General features: G+C 39.4%; 1 protein-coding gene across 4 annotated transcripts in view; it reads right to left on the bottom strand.

Annotated features, from left to right (window-relative positions):
- Nucleotides 1-17,975, bottom strand: part of RBM27 (RNA binding motif protein 27) — a 75,055-nt gene extending 57,080 nt beyond the window's left edge. For all 4 annotated transcript variants that reach the window (XM_027042327.2, XM_027042335.2, XM_027042334.2 and 1 more), the window contains exons 1-2: nt 17,719-17,975; nt 3,088-3,206 (exon numbers count right to left, since the gene is read on the bottom strand). In XM_027042327.2, coding sequence (XP_026898128.1) covers nt 3,088-3,206; nt 17,719-17,777 — 178 coding nt within the window. In that variant the 5' untranslated portion in view covers nt 17,778-17,975. The remainder of the gene's footprint in view (nt 1-3,087; nt 3,207-17,718) is intronic.
- Nucleotides 17,976-18,708: the final 733 nt, after the last annotated feature.

The following is an 18,708-nucleotide window of genomic DNA, read 5'->3' as shown; positions in this document are numbered from 1 at the left end:
ATCTTCTCTCTCACTCTCTCTCTCTCTCTCTCAAAAAATTGAAAAAATAAAAGACCTATAACCCAATGAAGAACTGTGGGGTGCCTGACTGACTGGCTGTGTCAGAAGAATATGTAGCTCTTGATCTCAAGGTCATGAGTTCCAGCCCCACATTGGGTACAGAGATTTCTTACATAAACAAACTTACAAAGAAAAAGAGGGTCACCTGGGTGGCTCAGTCAGTTAAGTGCCAACTCTTGAATTCGGCTCAAGTCATGAACTCACAGTTTGTGAGACAGAGATATAGAACCCCGCATCAGGCTCTGTGTCAAGTGCACAGGGTCTGCTTGTGATTCTCTCTCTACCACACTCTCTGCCCCTACCCCGCCCATGCATACACACATGCCTCGCTCTCTGTCTCAAAAAACAAACATCTAAAACATAATTATAGGGGTGCCTGGGTGGCTCAGTTGGTTGGGCGTCCAACTTCAGCTCAGGTCATGATCTCGCAGTCCATGAGTTCGAGTCCCATGTCAGGCTCTATGCTGACAGCTCTGAGCCTGGAGCCTGCTTTGGATTCTGTGTCTCACTCTCTCTGCCCCTCTCCCACTAGCACTGTCTCTCTCTCTCTAAAATAAACTTAAAAAAAAATTTTTTTTAATATTTATAAAAAAGAAACAAAAGCATAGCTAAATACCTAACATAATATTCAAGATAAACTATTGTTTTTTTTAAGATTACAAGGGCATATATTCATTTAAAACTACTTTGACATGTAATACAAATATATATATATATAAGTTCAGAGCCATGCAGTCCAATACAGAAGCCACGAAACACATGTAGCTGCTTAAATTAATTTAAATCAAAAAATCAGTTCCTAGGGCGCAGAGGTAGCTCAGTACATTAAGCAGCTGACTTCGGCTCAGATCATGTTCTCCCAGTTCGTGGGTTCGAGCTCTCCGTCAGGCTCTGTGCTGACAGCTCAGAGCCTAGAGCCTGCTTTAGATTCTGTGTCTCCCTCCCTCTGCCCCTTACCTGCTCACACTCTGTCTCTCTGTCTCAAAAGTAAACATACATACATACATAAATAAAAATTAAAAACATAAAAATCAGTTCCTAAGTCACATTAGCCCCATTTCAAGCGCTCAAAAGCTGCTAGGAGCTACTGAATTAGAAAAGGAAGATATAGACTATACTCATCAGTGTACAAAGTTCTACTAGACCATGCTAGTCTACAAAGACATATACGAAGGTAACTGATTTTATCTCTGGTGGCAAATTTATGGCTATTAATTTTCTTCTCTTTTAAAGAATGTTTTATAAGGGCTCCTGGGTGGCTCAGTTGGTTGGGCATCTAACTCCTGATTTCAGCCCAGGTCATTATCTGACAGTTTGTGGCCTCAAGCCTCTCCTCAGCTCTGCACTGATAGAATGGAGCTTGCTTAAGATTCTCTCTCTCCCTCTCCCTGTCCCTCTCCAGCTCACATGCATGTTCTCTGTCTCTCTCTCTCCCTCTTTCAAGATAAATAAACTTAAAAAAAAAAAGTTTTTAGGGGCACCTGAGTGGCTCAGGTGGTTAAGGGTCTGACTTCAGCTGAGGTCATGATCTCACAGTTCGTGGGTTCAAGCCTGTTTCCGATTCTGTCTCCCTCTCTCTGCTCTTTCCCCATTTGTGCACATGCACTAGCGCTCTCTCTCTCAAAAATAAATATTAAAAAAAAAGTTTTTATGATTCTTCTTGTGTACTGTTTTTTTAAAAAGTTACTAAAAATCTTTAAAGCTTTTACAACAAATTCTTAAATGTATATTTAAATATATATTTCCCTCTTACCCCAATGTCTTCACTACATTTATTTTTTTTTACTATTCTCATGGCTCTGTGTGTCACATGACTCTTCTAGTTTCATCACATGTAAACTAAGTAAAACGAATACATTTAGAAAATTCTCCTTTACAAAAAAAGAAAACAAATACTCACCTGTACTGGGGAGGAATTCTAGAAGTATTATGTTTTTTGTGTATTAAAAAAAAAAAAAGCCTTAAAATCCACCAAAAAAATACGTAATCCTGTTTTCCAAGTGAGAAGCCATATTTACTATCTTTTATTTCTCTGTAGACATTTCAGTTGAAGGTTATCTTCTCACAGCAATAGCTAGATCAACCAATGTGTGCATTATCCAAATTCCTTTCATCCATTCAACAACATTTACTGAATGCCTTCTATGTGCCAAGCATTATAGGTTCCAAGTCACCACTCTCAACAAAGGGAAAGACAAAAAGTAGGGGGAGGGGAAAAGACACACACACATATAAACATGCAAATAAACATATAAGATGACAAAAAGTGACAAGTACGAGGAGAAACAAAATGAAGCAAGGCTGGGAAAAGGAAAGGGTGATTAGGGGCGTGAGGTAGAATATACTGTACATAGAACACTCAGGGGAAACATTTGAGGTAACATTTGAGGAGAAACCAGAAACCATAGAGAAGAAACCATTTCAAGCAAGGGTAAAACAAGTTCAAAATCCCTGATGTGGGAACATGTTTGCCATACTGAAAAAAAAAGGCAAGGGGGTCAAGGTGGCTAGACTGGAACAAGTGAGAGAGAGGGGTAGGAGATGAGGTCAGAGAATAAGCAGGGGAGCACTCCAGGACGCTATGCAGGCCATGGAAAGGACTTTGGTAAGATAGGAAGTTGGAGGCACAAAGTAAAGAGGATCATGCCCATCTCTTCGTGGACAGCAAAAAGCTCCAGCCAAGAGGGAAAAAAACATAGCTTCATAGTCCTAATAAACAGTAAGCATAAATAGTTTCATCATCCTTAAACTGTTATCCCCAACCATCAACTAGATTCTGTCACAAGCCAAAGAGGATCCATTCACCTAAAAAGCAAATGCTCCAATACAAGAAAGAAGCAGAGAAAGAAAGGGGGTAAAAACAGTTCTTCCAAAATACATGATAAATAATTAACAGGGATCGGTATATTCAAATGTTTAAAGGGCAATGACTGATGTCTTTCCTTCCAAGTTTTTATCTCCAAGATTTTATCAGAAAGTTTTAAATTTAAATTCTTAAATATGTGGCTGAAAGGCCACAATAATTACCTTTTTGTAAAAACACGTCAAGTTGATCAGCACAAAAGGCTTTCAATTCTTTCTCAGGTTTGTCCTTCTTGACCAGGGCTACAACATAGTTGGCTAAGGCTGAAGGGTCAGCATCACATCTAGATAGACAAAGAGAAAACAAAAAAGTTTTAACTTTTTTTTTAAACAGCAATGTCATTAATGAAGTCACCCCTATTTTGGAAAGCTAAAGGTCAACAACTTTATTTCAAATAAAGTGACTGCGAATAAGTTAAATAAATAAATAAATAAATAAATAAATAAATAAATAAATACTGACTGCAAACAAAGACGATTTTTATAACAAACAGCATACACACAGTGCAAGCAAGATTTTCCTTTTATGCTTATTTTTATAAAATTGTCTATTTTCAATGTTCTAATTATACCCAGAATTTTGGACCAAATCTACATTGATTTGCATCTCTCAATGGAAACAAGGAAAGGATGGCAACCAACCCGAGTTGCAGGGCTGTAGAAGCACTGTTCATATCTTCAGGAACTATCTGTTCCATGTGACCGTGAGGAAAAACCAGGGGAAGTGATGGGACACCTTTCCTCATTCCCTATAACCCCAGGCACCAGCATCCAAAAATAGCAATCAATTCCACTGATAATCTTCTCGGTCTCTTGAAGATCTATTTTTTTTTTAATGTTTTCTAACATTTATTCATTTTTGAGATACAGAGAGAACAGAGCGTGAGCTGGAGAGGTGCAGAGAGAGAGGGAGACAGAATCCAAAGCAGGCTCCAGGCTACCAGCTGTCAGCACAGAGCCCAACATGGGGCTGGAACCCACTGACCGCGAGATCATGACCTCAGCGGAAGTCAGATGCTGAACCGACTGAGCCACCCAGGCACCCCAAAAGATCTCTTTAAAAAACGAGAACACAAGAAGGTTGACACCATAAATATTACTGGCAAACACTCTAGCAGCTCTAAGCAAGAAAGAAAAGATCTGGGAGCTAAAACGGAAAGGATAAGAGAAGTAGTAGAAGGGCAGCAGAAAGGATCTTTAGCTACTTCCCTTTTTTGTTTTGTCCTACCAACACCAACACCCCCCCCCCCCCCTCCGCCGTCAGTAGTAACTTGTCTTTTGACATTCAAAACCATCTCGTCTGCCAGGGCAGTACATGTTCCCTGAGTTGCCAACATGTAGTACTCTCCAGACCTAACATTTTATCTACACTATAGGAAATGAAAGTTTTTGTGTTGTAAATATATACATATATGGGAAAAATATATTTTTTAAGTAAATAAAAAAAATTTTACAAAAAGAAAAGCCAAGCACTTCCTTCTATATTTTTAAAGTTCATAATTCAATAAAATAGAATTTTTTTCACTGCCAATACTGCTGTGGGAAAGGCTATTTCTTTAAACACCCGCACATTTATGCACCAAATCTAAGAGAGCAAGTTTCAATGTCAATTTTACGAAACTCAGAGCTAATAAAATAATAATTATGGATAAGGGTCAAAGTGCACTGGGAAAGAATATAAGTGTCCACGATGATGAGCTATATATTAATAAAAATATGCAATTTAAAAGAAAGCCAGGATTTTTCTTAAGTAAAAAATGTAAATTACATTTTAGAGAATTATTAATAGACTACCTGGATAAATCCAATTGCTAAATTCTAAAATGGATATACAGATCAAAATCAGAAAAAAAAAGTCTGGGGGCACCTGGGTGTCTCAGTCGGGTTAAGCGCCCAACTTCAGTTCAGGTCATGATCTAACAGTCTGTGGGTTCGAGCCCCGTGTTGGGCTCTGTGCTGACAGCTGGGAGCCTGGAGCCTGCTTCGTATTCTATGTCTCCCTCTCTCTGTGCCCCTCCCCTGCTCATGCTCTGTCTTTCTCTCAAAAATAAATAAACATTAAAAAAAATTAATTAAAAAAAAAGAAAATGAAAACACTAATTTGGAAAGTCATATGCACCCCTATGTTCATCATGGCATAATTTACAACAGCTAAGAAGATATAGAAGCAACCTAAATGTCCATTGTCAGAAGAATGGATAAAGAAGATAAAGATGACGTCGTATACATACAATGTATTATCACTCAGCCATAAAAAAAAAGAATGAAATCTTGCCATTTGCCAACAACACGGATGGGCCTAGAAAGTGTATGCTGAGGGCAGTAAGTCAGAGGAAGACAAACACAGTAAGATTTCACTTACATGTGGAATCTAAAACATAAAACAAAGCAGAAACAGACTCACAGATACAGGAAACAAACTGATGGTTGTCAGAGAGAAGGGCAGTTGGAGGGGACGGGTGAAATAAGTGAAGGGGATTAAGAGTTGTAATCTTTCAGTTTTAAATAAATAAGACATAGGGGATATAATGTATAGCATAAGGAATATAGTCAATAACATTTTAATAACTTTGTATGGTGACAGATTGTAACTCGACTGATTGTGGTGAGCACTTCATAATGTATAAATCAGATCACTATATTGTATACCTAGAAGTAATATAACATTGTATGTCAATTACCCAACCTAAAAAACAGCAATAATAAATAAATAATAAAATGAATATATAGCATTTGCACCTTCAAAAATGTTACACAGACCATGCTCACCTTGGCTAATCCATAAACACTTCACTCCTGAGAATAGTAAGGTAAGGTATTTGATCAATCAGTTCTAAACAACATTCAAATGGAGGGGAGAGGATTAAAAAAAATATCACATCTCTACCTTGACTTAGAAAGTTCAGATCGTGGATAAGGAAGATATTCTAAACATAGAAAAGACAAGAATTTTTAAAAATACGTACAAATGGTAGAAAGAGGCAATGTTGTTTTTTCTCCTGTTACAAGAAGCTTTAAGGAGTTTCATGACCTAACAGGTAGAAAGTTGGTAAGGATATGCCATTTCTAGTGAGAAGCAGGCAAAACATTCACATTACTGAAGAGGAGTTAAACAAACCCGTATTTCTTTTTAGGTTTACTTATTTTGAGAGAGAGTGAGATGGGAGGAGGGGTGGAAAGAGAGGGAGAGAGAATCAACCCCAAGCAAGCTCTGCACCGTCAGCGCCAAGCCCCATTCAGGGCTCCAACTCGCAAATGGTTGAGATCATGACATGAGCCAAAATCAGGAGGTGGACACTTAACCAACTAAGCCACCCAGGTTCCCCAATCCCACATATCTTATACATGTATTTAGTATACAGACTCTGAAAAAACAACTGCGGAGTTAGGTTGCTTCTGATAAAACACATGATGAGAGGATGATGTGAAAACACAAGATGAATAATTACAAGAAGGTAAAAGATCAGGAAAAAACTAGACACCAAGAGAGTGATCACAGATTTTAAGTATTTGTGCAACATGAGTAAACAACTGATTGTTAAGAACTGAGAGTTAGAATTCTGTACCCAATTCAAAAGCATGTTTACAACCAAAGGAATGGGACCATTTAAATTGAACAGCTCCTAATATGTACCCATCAAGTACTATGACGGAAATTACCAGTCTGAAATAATCAAGTCACACCAAGTGAATGGTGAAACTTAAATACACCGGAGAGTTTTATGCTGTAATTTTCTGTACCTTTATGACTGTTCTTATTTAGTCTTTTATCACTTCTTACTATATAATCTTTAGAAGTTAACAAATACAATACTGTAGTAGCTTTGACACCAACAAGACTTCCAAAACCGTGTCCCAAAAATCGGGGCATGACTAAGATTCTTGGTAATTTATGAGACAAATGCAGGACCACTTCTTATTCTCTTATTCCAGACTATTTTAAATCTTTTAGCTATTTATTTGTAACCAAAGCTTATGGAAACCAATTTCTCCTTAACTATAGGGACAAGCATGTTTCAGAATAAAAAAGATTTTAAAATCTTGGATCCATGGCTGTGTTAAGTACACACATTTCTAGACACAAAGAGGCTTCTATTGTAAGAAAGATTAGAAAACATAATGATACCCATCTGAATTACTATTCTACTATAGTCTTTAAAAGGCCTTAACAGCACAATGAATTAGTATTCATTTTATAGATATCTAAATTTGTAAATATGTAAAGACAAATTAAGGAATCCACCTAAGATCAGGCAGAAAGCATACTTGTGGAAGTAAAACTCAGTTGCAATTCCAGGGAGTAAAATTATTTTATAGCATATTTTATAGCATATGCTTTCCTACTGTAAATCTGCATGACAAATTAATGTATCTGAAGTCTCGACCAATAGTTACCTTCCAGTTAAAATCAAGAACAAAATAAATTTCCTTAAGTTTAATGGAAATTAGAAACATGAGGACTCCTTAAAATTTACATCTTGCATAATAATATTCTAAGAACATGTTTCAATTATCTTTTATTTTAAAAAATCAACTATAATGAATTTTCATCAGGTGAAGTTAACAGAAATACTGCCCTAAAAATATCTGTAAAATCCTCAAATTTGTCCTTTCCTCCTTAATGAATAAATTAATAAATTAATTAATAAATAATTAATAATTAATAAATAAATTAATAAAATGAATAATGAATAAACCTCCACTACAGGTTTATGACCCATCTGCTTTGGTGGCATATCAGCTTTACAGATCTCAGACATATGTCCAATCCCAAGACCAAAGAATAAAGGTCTTTGCTTGCCTTAGGCCCTAGCCAAGAAACACTACTTAAAAGTTAGAGAAGTCTAATTTTTTTTTTTTTAAGGAAAAAACCAACACTATTTAAACCTCTTCCACTTTCAGAAAAATCTACATGTTCCTGAATAAGAAGGGCCCAAGTTTAAGTTATACCTTAGTGTGATATTTGTTTCAGAAGTGAGACAATGAATAAGTTACTGAGCCATAGGGGAAAGAACCTCCTGATCTTAATGTGTATCAACAGCCATTAAAAATATTCATATTCTCTGACTAGTAGTTGTAGTTATGAGAAATTAGCCTCAGGAAACAAAGCCAAACATAGAGAACACTATACCTAATTAATGCTAAATATATATATATATCTAAATATATACATGATATAAAAACAGCATTATTTTTAACAAAAAGTCAAGATATCCATTCTTATTGTTGTTTATTTTTATTTATTATGTATGTTTATATAAATAATATACATTTTTTATTGTTTATTTCTCAGAGAAAGAGAGCGAGCGAGTGCGCTTGCGAGAGCACAGGAGGGGCAGAGAGGGGTACAGAGAATCCAAAGTAGCCTCCTTGCTGACAGCAGAAAGTCTGATGAGGGACTCAAAATCAAGAACGGTGAGATCATGACCTGAGCCAAAGTTGGATATTCAATGGACTAAGCCACCCAGGTACCCACCCATTCTTACTGTAAATGTTTATGAAACATAAGGGATCCAAAGTGATAGTTATAAAAATACACAGATGAAAAACATTTCTGATGTAAGGTAAAATGGAGAAATCAAGGTAAGAAATTTTACATTTGGGGGCACCTGGGTGGCCCAGTTGGTTCAGCACCCAACTCTTGGTTTTGGCTCAGGTAACAGAGCCTGCTTGGGGTTCCGTCTCCCTCTCTCTCACTGCCCTCCCCCTGCTCGCTCTCTATCTCAAAAATAAATAAGTAAACATTGATGTTTATGTTTACTTTTGAGAGAGAGAGCACAAACGGGGGAGGGCAGAGACTGAAGGAGACAGAAGCAGGCTCCAGGCTCTAAGTTGTCAGCACAGAGCCCAATGTGGGGCTCAAATCCACAAACTGTGAGATCGTGACCTGAGCTGAAGTTGCACCCTTAACCAAATGAGCCACCCAGGTCCTCCAATAAGTAAACATTAGGTTTTTTTTTTAATTTTACATTTGATTCTTATTATAGCTACATGAAGTTCAAACACACAAGAGAAACTAGAAATTAATACACACAATTTTATTATTTTTTCTTTCTATATTTTCTATAATAATGCTTTTATTTTTACTTAGCAAGAAAAAAAAACATAAATAAAACACCAAAATGTCTGATCCTGAGATCTGTGATCAGATTATTCCGTTGATAAAACAACACTGGAAAAACAAGTAAAGGGGGCACCCGGTTGGCTCAGTTGGTGAAGCATGCGACTCTCGATCTCAGGGTTGTCAAATTCGAGCCTCATGTTGGGTGTAGAGATTACTTAAAAATATAATGTTAGGGGTGCCTGGGTGGCTCCATCAGTTGAGTGTCCCAACTCTTGTTTTTGGCTCAGGTCATAATCTCACACTATGGTCATAAGATCGAGCCCAAGTGGGGCTCTGCACTGGTCATGGAGCCTACTTGGGATTCCCTCTCACTCTCCCTCTGCTCTGCCCTTCCCCAGCTTGTACACACACTCTTCTCTCTCTCTCCAAATAAATGAATATTTAAAAATAAAATAAAATAAAACCTGAGGCACCTGGCTGGCTCAGTTAGTTAAGCATCCAACTCTTGATTTCAGCTCAGGTCATCATCTCTCAGTCATGAGTTCAGGCCCTGCCTCTGAGTCCAGGCTAGGCAAGGAGACTGAGCTTGCTTGGGATTCTCTCTCTCTCTCTCTGCCCCCTCCCTTATCTCTTTTTATTAAAAAAAAAAAGAAGAAGAAGAAGAAGAAGAAGAAGAAGAAGAAGAAAAGGAAGTAAAACTTGAACTGACTTTATTAAAAAAGTTAATGTGGGGCGCCTGGGTGGCTCAGTTGGTTAAGCATCCAACTTCAGCTCAGGTCATGATCTCATGGTTTGTGAGTTTAAGTCCCACGTCGGGCTCTGTGCTGACAGCTCAGAGCCTACAGCCTGCTCCGAAATCCGTGTGTCGCTCCCTCTCTCTCTGCCCTTCCCCTGCTCCTGCTCTGTCTCCCTCTCTCTCAAAAATAAACATTAAAAAAAATTTTTTTTAAAGAGTTAGTATGAATAACATTAAGTTCTAAGAACCTGTTAACACATATTAAAAAGAAATAATGGCACTTCTACTTCTTTTCGAATGAAAGCTTTCATCTTCCCCTTAATTAATTACAGGCTTTCATGAATGGAAGAAAATACCTAGATTTACCTTGGAGAAAAAATATATATATATACCTGTCAGCTGCAAACACTGTTTTGATATTCAGACTATGGCTTACAAATCAATAGTCACCAGCTAAGTATACCCTAAAAATTAGGCTATTAAAAAAATATGGGGCACCTGGGTGGCTCAGTCAGTCAAGCGTCTGACTTTGGCTGAGGTCATGATCTTGCAGTCCCTGAGTTCCAGTCCCGCATTGGGCTCTGTGCTGACAGATTGGAGCCTGGAGCCTGCTTCAGATTTTGTCTCTCTCTCTCCTTGCCCCTCCCCTCCACACGCACATTCTCTCTCTCTCTCTCTCTCTCTCTCTCTCAAAAAATAATAAACATTTAAAAAAAATTTTTTTAAATAGTACTTTTCAAAATTGTCAACCAATGTGAACATATACATATAAGGACACTGATTCATTTAAACATTTACTGAATGTTTACTAAGTACCAAGCATCTTGCTTGGTAATGGAATTAGTCTAATCTAAGGAAGACAGACCTTGCCTTGCAGTCTAGTGGCCAAGGGCTGAAAATGAAAACAAATAATTACAGTACAAAATAACAAATGGTTAAAAAACAGATTCACAACAAAGTAAGCAATAACCCTATCAGAGGATGAGACAAGACAGTGATAGGCAACAGAGGGCTATAAGAGCAACTTCTGGCTTCTAGCCTATAGCAATTGGGCCAAGAAAAAAGTCAGACATATTTAGGAGGCAAATCAAAGGACATAAGAACAAGTATGTCCTTAAACTTAGTGTATTTGCCAAGGGGTGCCTGGGTGGCTCAGTTGGTTAAGCGTCTAGCTTCAGCTCAGGTCATGATGTTGTGGGTCGTAGGTTCGAGCCCCATGTCGGGCTCTGTACTGACAGCTCAGAGCCTGGAGCCTGCTTCACAGTCTGTGTCTTTCCCTCTATCTCTGTCCCTCCCCTACTCGTGCTCTCGTTCTCTCTCAAAAATAAAAAAACACTCAAAAAATTTTTGTAGGGTGCCTGGGTGGCTCAGTTGGTTAAGTGTCCAGCTTTGTTCAGGTCATGGTCTCATGGTCCATGAGTTCAAGCCTCACGTCAGGTTCTGTGATGACAGCTTGGAGCCTAGAGCCTGTTTCAGAATCTGTATCACCCTCTCTCTCTCTGCCCCTCCCCTGCTCATGCTCTGTCTCTCTCTCAAAAATAAATAAAAACATTAAAAAAAAATGGGGGGGGGGGGCGGAAACTTGCCAAGAAGTCTTCTGGTCAAAATAAGTCCTTTTCTGTGAAATAGTTAAGGGTCAGTCTCCTTAAACGAGTCCAATGACAGCACTTTAGAGGCAGAATAATTCCTTGAGGCCACTAAGCACATTATCAGAACTTCTCAATCTTTTTTTTTTATTTCATTTTATTTTTTAATTTTTTTTTTCAACATTTATTTATTTTTGGGACAGAGAGAGACAGAGCATGAACTGGGGAGGGGCAGAGAGAGAGGGAGACACAGAATCGGAAACAGGCTCCAGGCTCTGAGCCATCAGCCCAGAGCCTGACGCAGGGCTCGAACTCCCGGACTGCGACATCGTGACCTGGCTGAAGTCGGACGCTTAACCGACTGCGCCACCCAGGCGCCCCAAAACTTCTCAATCTTTTAAGAACATACCTTCAAAATACTCATTTCACCCTAGTAGTTTATTTATGTAAAAGGTCAGGTGTCATAGCTACTAGGTGATGATTTTTCCTCCTATTTGAGCAGCTGAAGACATTACTAATCAGAACTTAATGTGATAAGGATTGCAAATCTAAGGTGGCATGTAAAACTCTGTAGAGTTCAAAGTATACTCCCTCCTTGAACACTGAACCAATACAGGGATCTGTCCATGAAGCTTACTGCTGCCTTTTCCATCATACTCCAAGATGACAACATATTCAATCTCCTAGTGCACTAAAAAAGATGTTGCTATGGGCTGAAGTCACAGAAGCTACACATCAAAGTCACGGCTTTCACCAATTCCCGGTCCTACCTACAGGCCTGCAGTGAGACTCTAGCTGCTGTCTAGTAAGTAGCAGTAATGCTTAACAATATTAAGTAAAATATTTTTGCAAAAAGAGTTTAACATATTTTAACATTTCAAAAACCACAAAATTACATTTATATTTAATGATTCTAAGGTACACAGGCACTTTTTATAGTCTACACATTAATATTCATACCATATTTGAAAGATAGGTAGATGGCTAATATTATTGACTGTTTAGAGAAAATTTAAAGAATTTCTCCAAAGTCACACAGTAAATCAGAGATAGATACAGAACTAGAAACTAAATGCCCTGATTCACATAATGGTGTTTACTACAATAGATAGATGCAACTGTACAAAAAAGTATTACAAACCCCATCACTCATTTTAAAACATATACCAAGGAGGGCGCCTGGATGGCTCAGTCAGTTAAGCGTCCAACTTCGGCTCAGGTCATGATCTCACAGTTCATGAGTTCGAGCACCATTGTTAGGCTCTGTGCTAACAGCTCAAAGCCTGGAGGCTGCTTCAGATTCTGTCTCTCCCTCTCTCTCTGCCCCTCCCCTGCTCTCACTGTCTCTCTTTCTCAAAACAGACATTGGGAAAAAAAGTTTTAAACATATACCAAGGGGACTCCTGGGTGGCTCAGATGGTTAAGCATCTGACTCTTGGTTTTGGCTCAGGTGATGATCTCACAGGTTTGTGAGTTCGAGCCCCACATCAGGCTCCACACTGAGCCTGCTTGGGATATTCTCTCTCACAATAAGTAAGTAAACTTTAAAAAATAAAAATAAAGAAAAAAATAAAACACATACCAAGACAGATTTTTATAGTAAGCTAAACAAACAGCTTTGAATTATGTTTATATATATATATATATTATATATAATGTAAATAACTTAAAACACTTAAAGACTTTTAGGGGAGGTGTCTGGGCGGCTAAGTCAGTTGAGTGTCCAACTCTTGATTTCCGCTCAGGTCTTGATCCCAGGGTTGTGGGATGGAGCCCTACATTTGGCTCCCTACTGAGCATGGAGCCTGCTTAATATTCTCTCTCTCCCTGGCTTGTACTCTTTCTCTCAAATAAAAATAAATACATAAAGACATTTTCAGGTAGAAATGCATGTTTGTTATTAAAAAATGCTTGCCTGGGGGTACCCAGATGGCTCGGTGGATTGAGTGTCTGACTCGATTTGAGTTCATGAGTTCAAGCCCTGAGTGGGGGCTCTGCGCTGGCAACGTGGAGATTGCTTGGGATTTTCTCTCTTCCCCTCTCTCTGCCCCTCCCCCACTTGCTCTCTACCTATCTCTCAAAATAAATAAATATATTTTTTAATTTTTTTAATGTTTATTTATTCTTTAGCGACATAGAGACAGAGTACTAGCAGGACAGAGACAGAGACAAAGGGAGACACAATCCGAAGCAGGCTCCAGGCTCTGAGCATGGGACTTGTACACACAAGATCATGACCCGAGCCCAGGTAGAACACTTAACTGACTGAAACACCCAGGCACCCCAAAAAATAAATATTTTCTTAAAAAGAAAAATGCTTGCCTGAACTTTTTTTTTTAATGTATTTATTTTTGAGAGAGCACTAGCACAAGCAGGGGAAAGGCAGAGACAGAGAGAGGGAGAGAGAGAATCCCAAGCAAAGCTCTACTGCCTGAACTTTTTCTAAACTTGTAACTTCATCAGTTTTTAATTTATCCCTTGGATTTTAGTTAGACTTTACTCTTAAAGGGCCCACCTACTGAAAATGAGACGTTATTTCTAATAGAAACCATGACATCTCCCAATTGTACATAATCCCTACACAGTCTCTCTGACTGACATCTAGGATATTTTGAAAGTGAGCAAAGATAAAGACCTTAAACAAGGGGCGCCTGGGTGTCTCAATCAGTTGAATGTTCAACTCTTGATTTTAGCTCAGTTAAGGAGTTTCTGCTATTGAGCCCCACGTCCAGCTCTGTGCTGACAGCAAGGAGCCTGCTTGAGATTCTCTCTCTCCCCACCCCCACCTCCAGATCGTGCTCTCTCTCAAAATAAATAAATAAACTTAGAAAAAAAAAAAAGACCTCAAACAAGACTTGTGAATTCAGTCTGTTCATGTAGCAGTAGGAAAAGAGATATAAATTTCTTGACTGAGATGGTTTCACTCCCTTGACTGCACTGCCAGTGAAAATGGTACTGGGTTTTCCAAGCCAGTTAAGGAGTCATTTCTTCCAGGCACTGTCCTTTTGTCTTTCCTCTAGTAAAAGTAATTGACATGGGGCACCTGGGTGGCTCAGTCGGTTAAGCGTCCAACTTCGGCTCACGTCATGATCTGGGCTAACAGCTCACAGCCTGGAGCCTGGTTCAGATTCTGTGTCTCCCCCTCTCTCTGCCCCTCCCATGCTCATGCTCTGTCTCTGTCTCTCAATAATAAGTAAACGTTAAAAAATAATTTTTTAAAGTAAAAGATAGGTCCCCAATCTACAAAAGAAGCGGAAGGTAACAGATAAGCTCTAGTATATGATATTTCTAATTTGTCTATAAGAAATAATTAAATGTAAAATGCCTTGGTTTAGAAATACCCCATTATATGCAACACAACATACTTAAAAGCCCCTAAAAATTAAAATCTTTTATAAATTTACTTAACCATAAACTAAGCTAAGAAAACACAATAGAAGATCATGTGCATGGACACAGTATGATTCCAACATATCCACTTCAACTCCATTATCTGAAACCCTAACAACTGCTCTGAAACACTAGGTCATAACAACATGCCAATCTGCCATGAAAATTTTCTACAATCTGTAATACGCAAAAGTAAATTACCAAATACAACCCATTTTAGCATATCATTTATTATATTTTAGGATGTCTAAAAAAAAATCCCATGACAACTAATGAAAATACATATATCTGCATTTATTCCTCTCCTTTTTGCATTTGCTGTCTCTTATTAACGCTTCCATCTGAAACCATACTTCTATGAGTTAAAAATTAGTATTTTTTAATTTGTACTTCTAGGAAAGCCTGAGTAGTGATTTTGGCTCTTTTTAGCCCCCAAAAAGTAACAATATTTTAATAATTAAAAAAGCATTTTGGGTGTTTTCAGTTGAACATGTAAGTAAAAACAAATGGGGAAACTAAAATAATCACTTTCAAAGATAATTTTTACCCATAAAAATTACAGAATACCTATAAAGTTATTAGTATAAAAAGCCAAGGGAAAAAACACGATTAGGTTTAAGTTTGTACCCAAACTAAATTTTCACATTAAAGAAGAAACAAAAACAAAAACAGGGGTGCCTGGGTGCCTCAGCTGGTTAAGCAACCGACTTCAGCCCAAGTCATGATCTGTACTCACAGTCTGTGAGTTCGAGCCCAGCGTCAACTCTGTACTGTCAGTTCACAGCCTAGAGCCTGCTTCAGATTCTGTGTCTCCCTCTCTCTCTGCCCCTCCCCCGCTCACTCTCTGTCTCTCAAAAAATGAATAACGTTAAAAAAAAATTGTTTAAAACAAAAACAAAAACCACTACCCAGAATAAAACATTTTAGGGAGGACTAAAAAAAAAGGCAATTAACGTTAAAGTAACATTAAAACTAGTCACCTTCTACCAAAGACATATACATGTAATTCTTATAGAATCTCTACCTACAAACAAAATCAGAGCCTATATGAGCCAAAACTGTCACACACGCACACAAAGTTTTTTTTGATGTCAAATAACATGAAGGTAAACAATTTTTTAAACATGATCTTTTTTTCAGCCTTTTCCATATATGGTCAATTTCACTAAATCTATTTCATTTATGTTCTACCTTCATCACAATACATCTCCATCTCTGTGCTCCCAAACTTTACTGCAGAAAAAGACAGCAGACTCAAGACACCCATACTCTTCTACAAAACTTTCAAGTAGACCAACACTAATATAAAACCCAGAAGCCCTCAGTGTACTTTCATTCACACCTGTACTCTCACATACTCCTCATCCTCAGAATGTAAAAAACATGTGAGACACCAAAATTCTAATGCTGCCTCCTTCACCCATCCTACCTTCATAAGGCTGACACAGTGGACTAAAGATGACTCTCTTCTTAGGTGTTCACATCCAAGAAATCAAAGTAGCAAAACAACAACAAAGTTATTTAACAAGATTTCTCAGGAGGACCAGGACATAAACTGGGAAGTAGCTGTCTCCCAACAGCCCCAGCTTTACCACACCTCCACGCCTCCCAAACTACCTCTTATTTACACTTCAGAAAAACTCAATGTTTCCACTAAAATGGTCTAATCTAATGAATCCTATAGCCTGCCCATCTCTTCCTCTAACCCTTTTCTTTCACCAGCAAGTCCTCACCTCTAACAGGAGAATAAGCACTAGAAATTAGGAGGGGGCAGGAAATGATCCCTTCCCTTCTCTTTCCAAGCCTTCTTTCCCAAGAGAGTTCGATATCATCTCTCTCCAACTCTCCCTTCAGCATTCCTTCTCTTCCCTCTCTGGGATGTTTCAGAAACTACCTATATCCCATTATCTCAAATAAACTCACCACAATCCTAAGCTCTTAAAATGGTTACAAAACAAAACAAAAAGCTGGTACCTCTGCTCTCTCTCTCAAGTGTCCCAGTAATTCCATAACTAATACTACCCAAATATTTTTCAAAAACAAGCCCTTCTGATTCTTCAGCCCGTCAGCAATAATCCTACACCCCAATATCCTCAGTTGCCCTCACAATCCTTCAACAATATTTACAAAACTCGTAGTCTTTCTTCTACCCCTTTTATTGCTCCTATGGCTGTACCTAAAAATCCCTACATGTTGCAGATATACCCCCTTTCAACTACTCCTCCAACAATATTAAATACCACAGTAGCCCTTTCAACCCTCAAACTTTAAAATCTCAGTATTTTCTAACCCTTAATGGTATTTAAAAGTTATTAGTTCTCCTAGTACTAACAACTCCCAGATAATATTTTAAAATCCCTTCATATCCTTGTTATCCTATTTAACAGCTTTCCAGTAATTCCCAAAAACACTTGAATGCTCACATATCCCTTTCAACTACCTCATGTTTCTCAAATCCTTCAAAATTCTTGAACCCTTAGAGCTCATCAATAATCGCTATAAAACCCTCAGTATCCCTACTATTCCTTTCTGTCTTCATGTTTTTAAAAGGCCCTCGATACTCTGCTTCTGGATCTTTTAGCCTCGTACTAATATTGTTAATAAAGCCCTCGACATGCTGCTACACCCTTAATATTCACATTCAAAAATCCCTCGATAGCCTTGCGATCTACCGCTGTTCTCAAAGAGTAAAATTTTAAATTCCCTCACTATTCCTGCTACCCCTTCCAACACCCCAATATTTATATTTAAAAAGCCCTCGCTGTCCTTGCCGCCCCCCACCCCCACCCTCCGGTCGCACAGCCACACCGCCTCTACGCCCCTGCCTCTCGCCGCCCCCCCCCCGCCACCGCCCCCCCCCCCCCCACAATGGTGATAGTACTACAGAGAAGACGTCGCCGGGACCTCCGGACCGCGGCCCCTCCGCTCCGCCCTCCCCCACGCCGCCTCCCCTCCCCCCACGCCCCCGCGGGCCCCCAACGCCCACGTTCGCCGGTCCTGGCCCAGCCTGGCTCACTCACATCGGCTCCAGTAACTTGGCCAGCCAGGACTTGAGGGCATCCACATCCTCTATGAGCATGGTGCAGGGAAGGCGGGCTCGGCCGCCGGTCTTGTTCAGGCCTGCCGCGGGTCTCCCTTCGCCGCTTCCTCACCCTCTCTTCACAGCTCCCGGTGCCCCAGCCCACCGGGCATCTTAGGAGACTTCAACCTACTCCCCCGGCCGGGGCCTAACAGGAACTAACCCAAGAGCCCTCGCTCAACCTACCTTGACGGCTCAGGAGGGCAGGAGATAGCGTCAAGTGGCGGGCGCAAGAACCAATAGAAATAAGAGGGCCGTGCGCGCAGAGCCAATGAAAAAGCTCGCTCGCCCCGCCGGCAGGCCGTACCCAGCTAAGGAGGAGGGATATAGCAAGGTAGGTGGAGAGCTTACGTGAACTCCTGGTGCAAGATGGTATCTTGGAGAAGGTGCTGTGAGTCTTAAAGGGGCCGCGGCGCCTTTTTGACCACGCCGTCGCCCGCCGCGCAATACCGGTGTCTGCTACTGGGAGTGCCTGGGGGAACCCGGCAAGCCCCTCAGCCTGGTTCCTTCCTCTCGTTTTTTCCTGGAAACACACTTGTGTCCCGAAATGACTCAGCTGTAGTAAATCTGCAACACAACGTGCAATACGTTCACGTTCGACACATTGCACAGAATGCAAAATTTTACTTTTTTTTTTCCTTGCACAATTATTTTGCTCAGCACACATGCTTGTATTTTTCGCCGCTATGCTTAAGTTACGCAGAATGTTTCTGACAACCATTCCTTGGACTCCAGTAATCGTCATTTTTAAAACGTGGCGCACAGTTGTAAAAGGCTGAGGCCATTTCAGTTTTACCAGTATTTTTAATACATGCTTTATTTAGGAAAAAAAAGATTCTAATCTTTTTTTAAATTCTCTGTTCACTGGATATCTAAAATTCAGTAGGGGTTTTTTTATTTTTTATTTTTTTGCAGGGAGAATTTTGGTAAG

The sequence above is a fragment of the Acinonyx jubatus genome, chromosome A1, assembly GCF_027475565.1.
Source record: "Acinonyx jubatus isolate Ajub_Pintada_27869175 chromosome A1, VMU_Ajub_asm_v1.0, whole genome shotgun sequence".
Taxonomy (NCBI): Eukaryota; Metazoa; Chordata; class Mammalia; order Carnivora; family Felidae; genus Acinonyx; species Acinonyx jubatus.
This window is presented reverse-complemented; position numbering and strand designations above follow the sequence as displayed.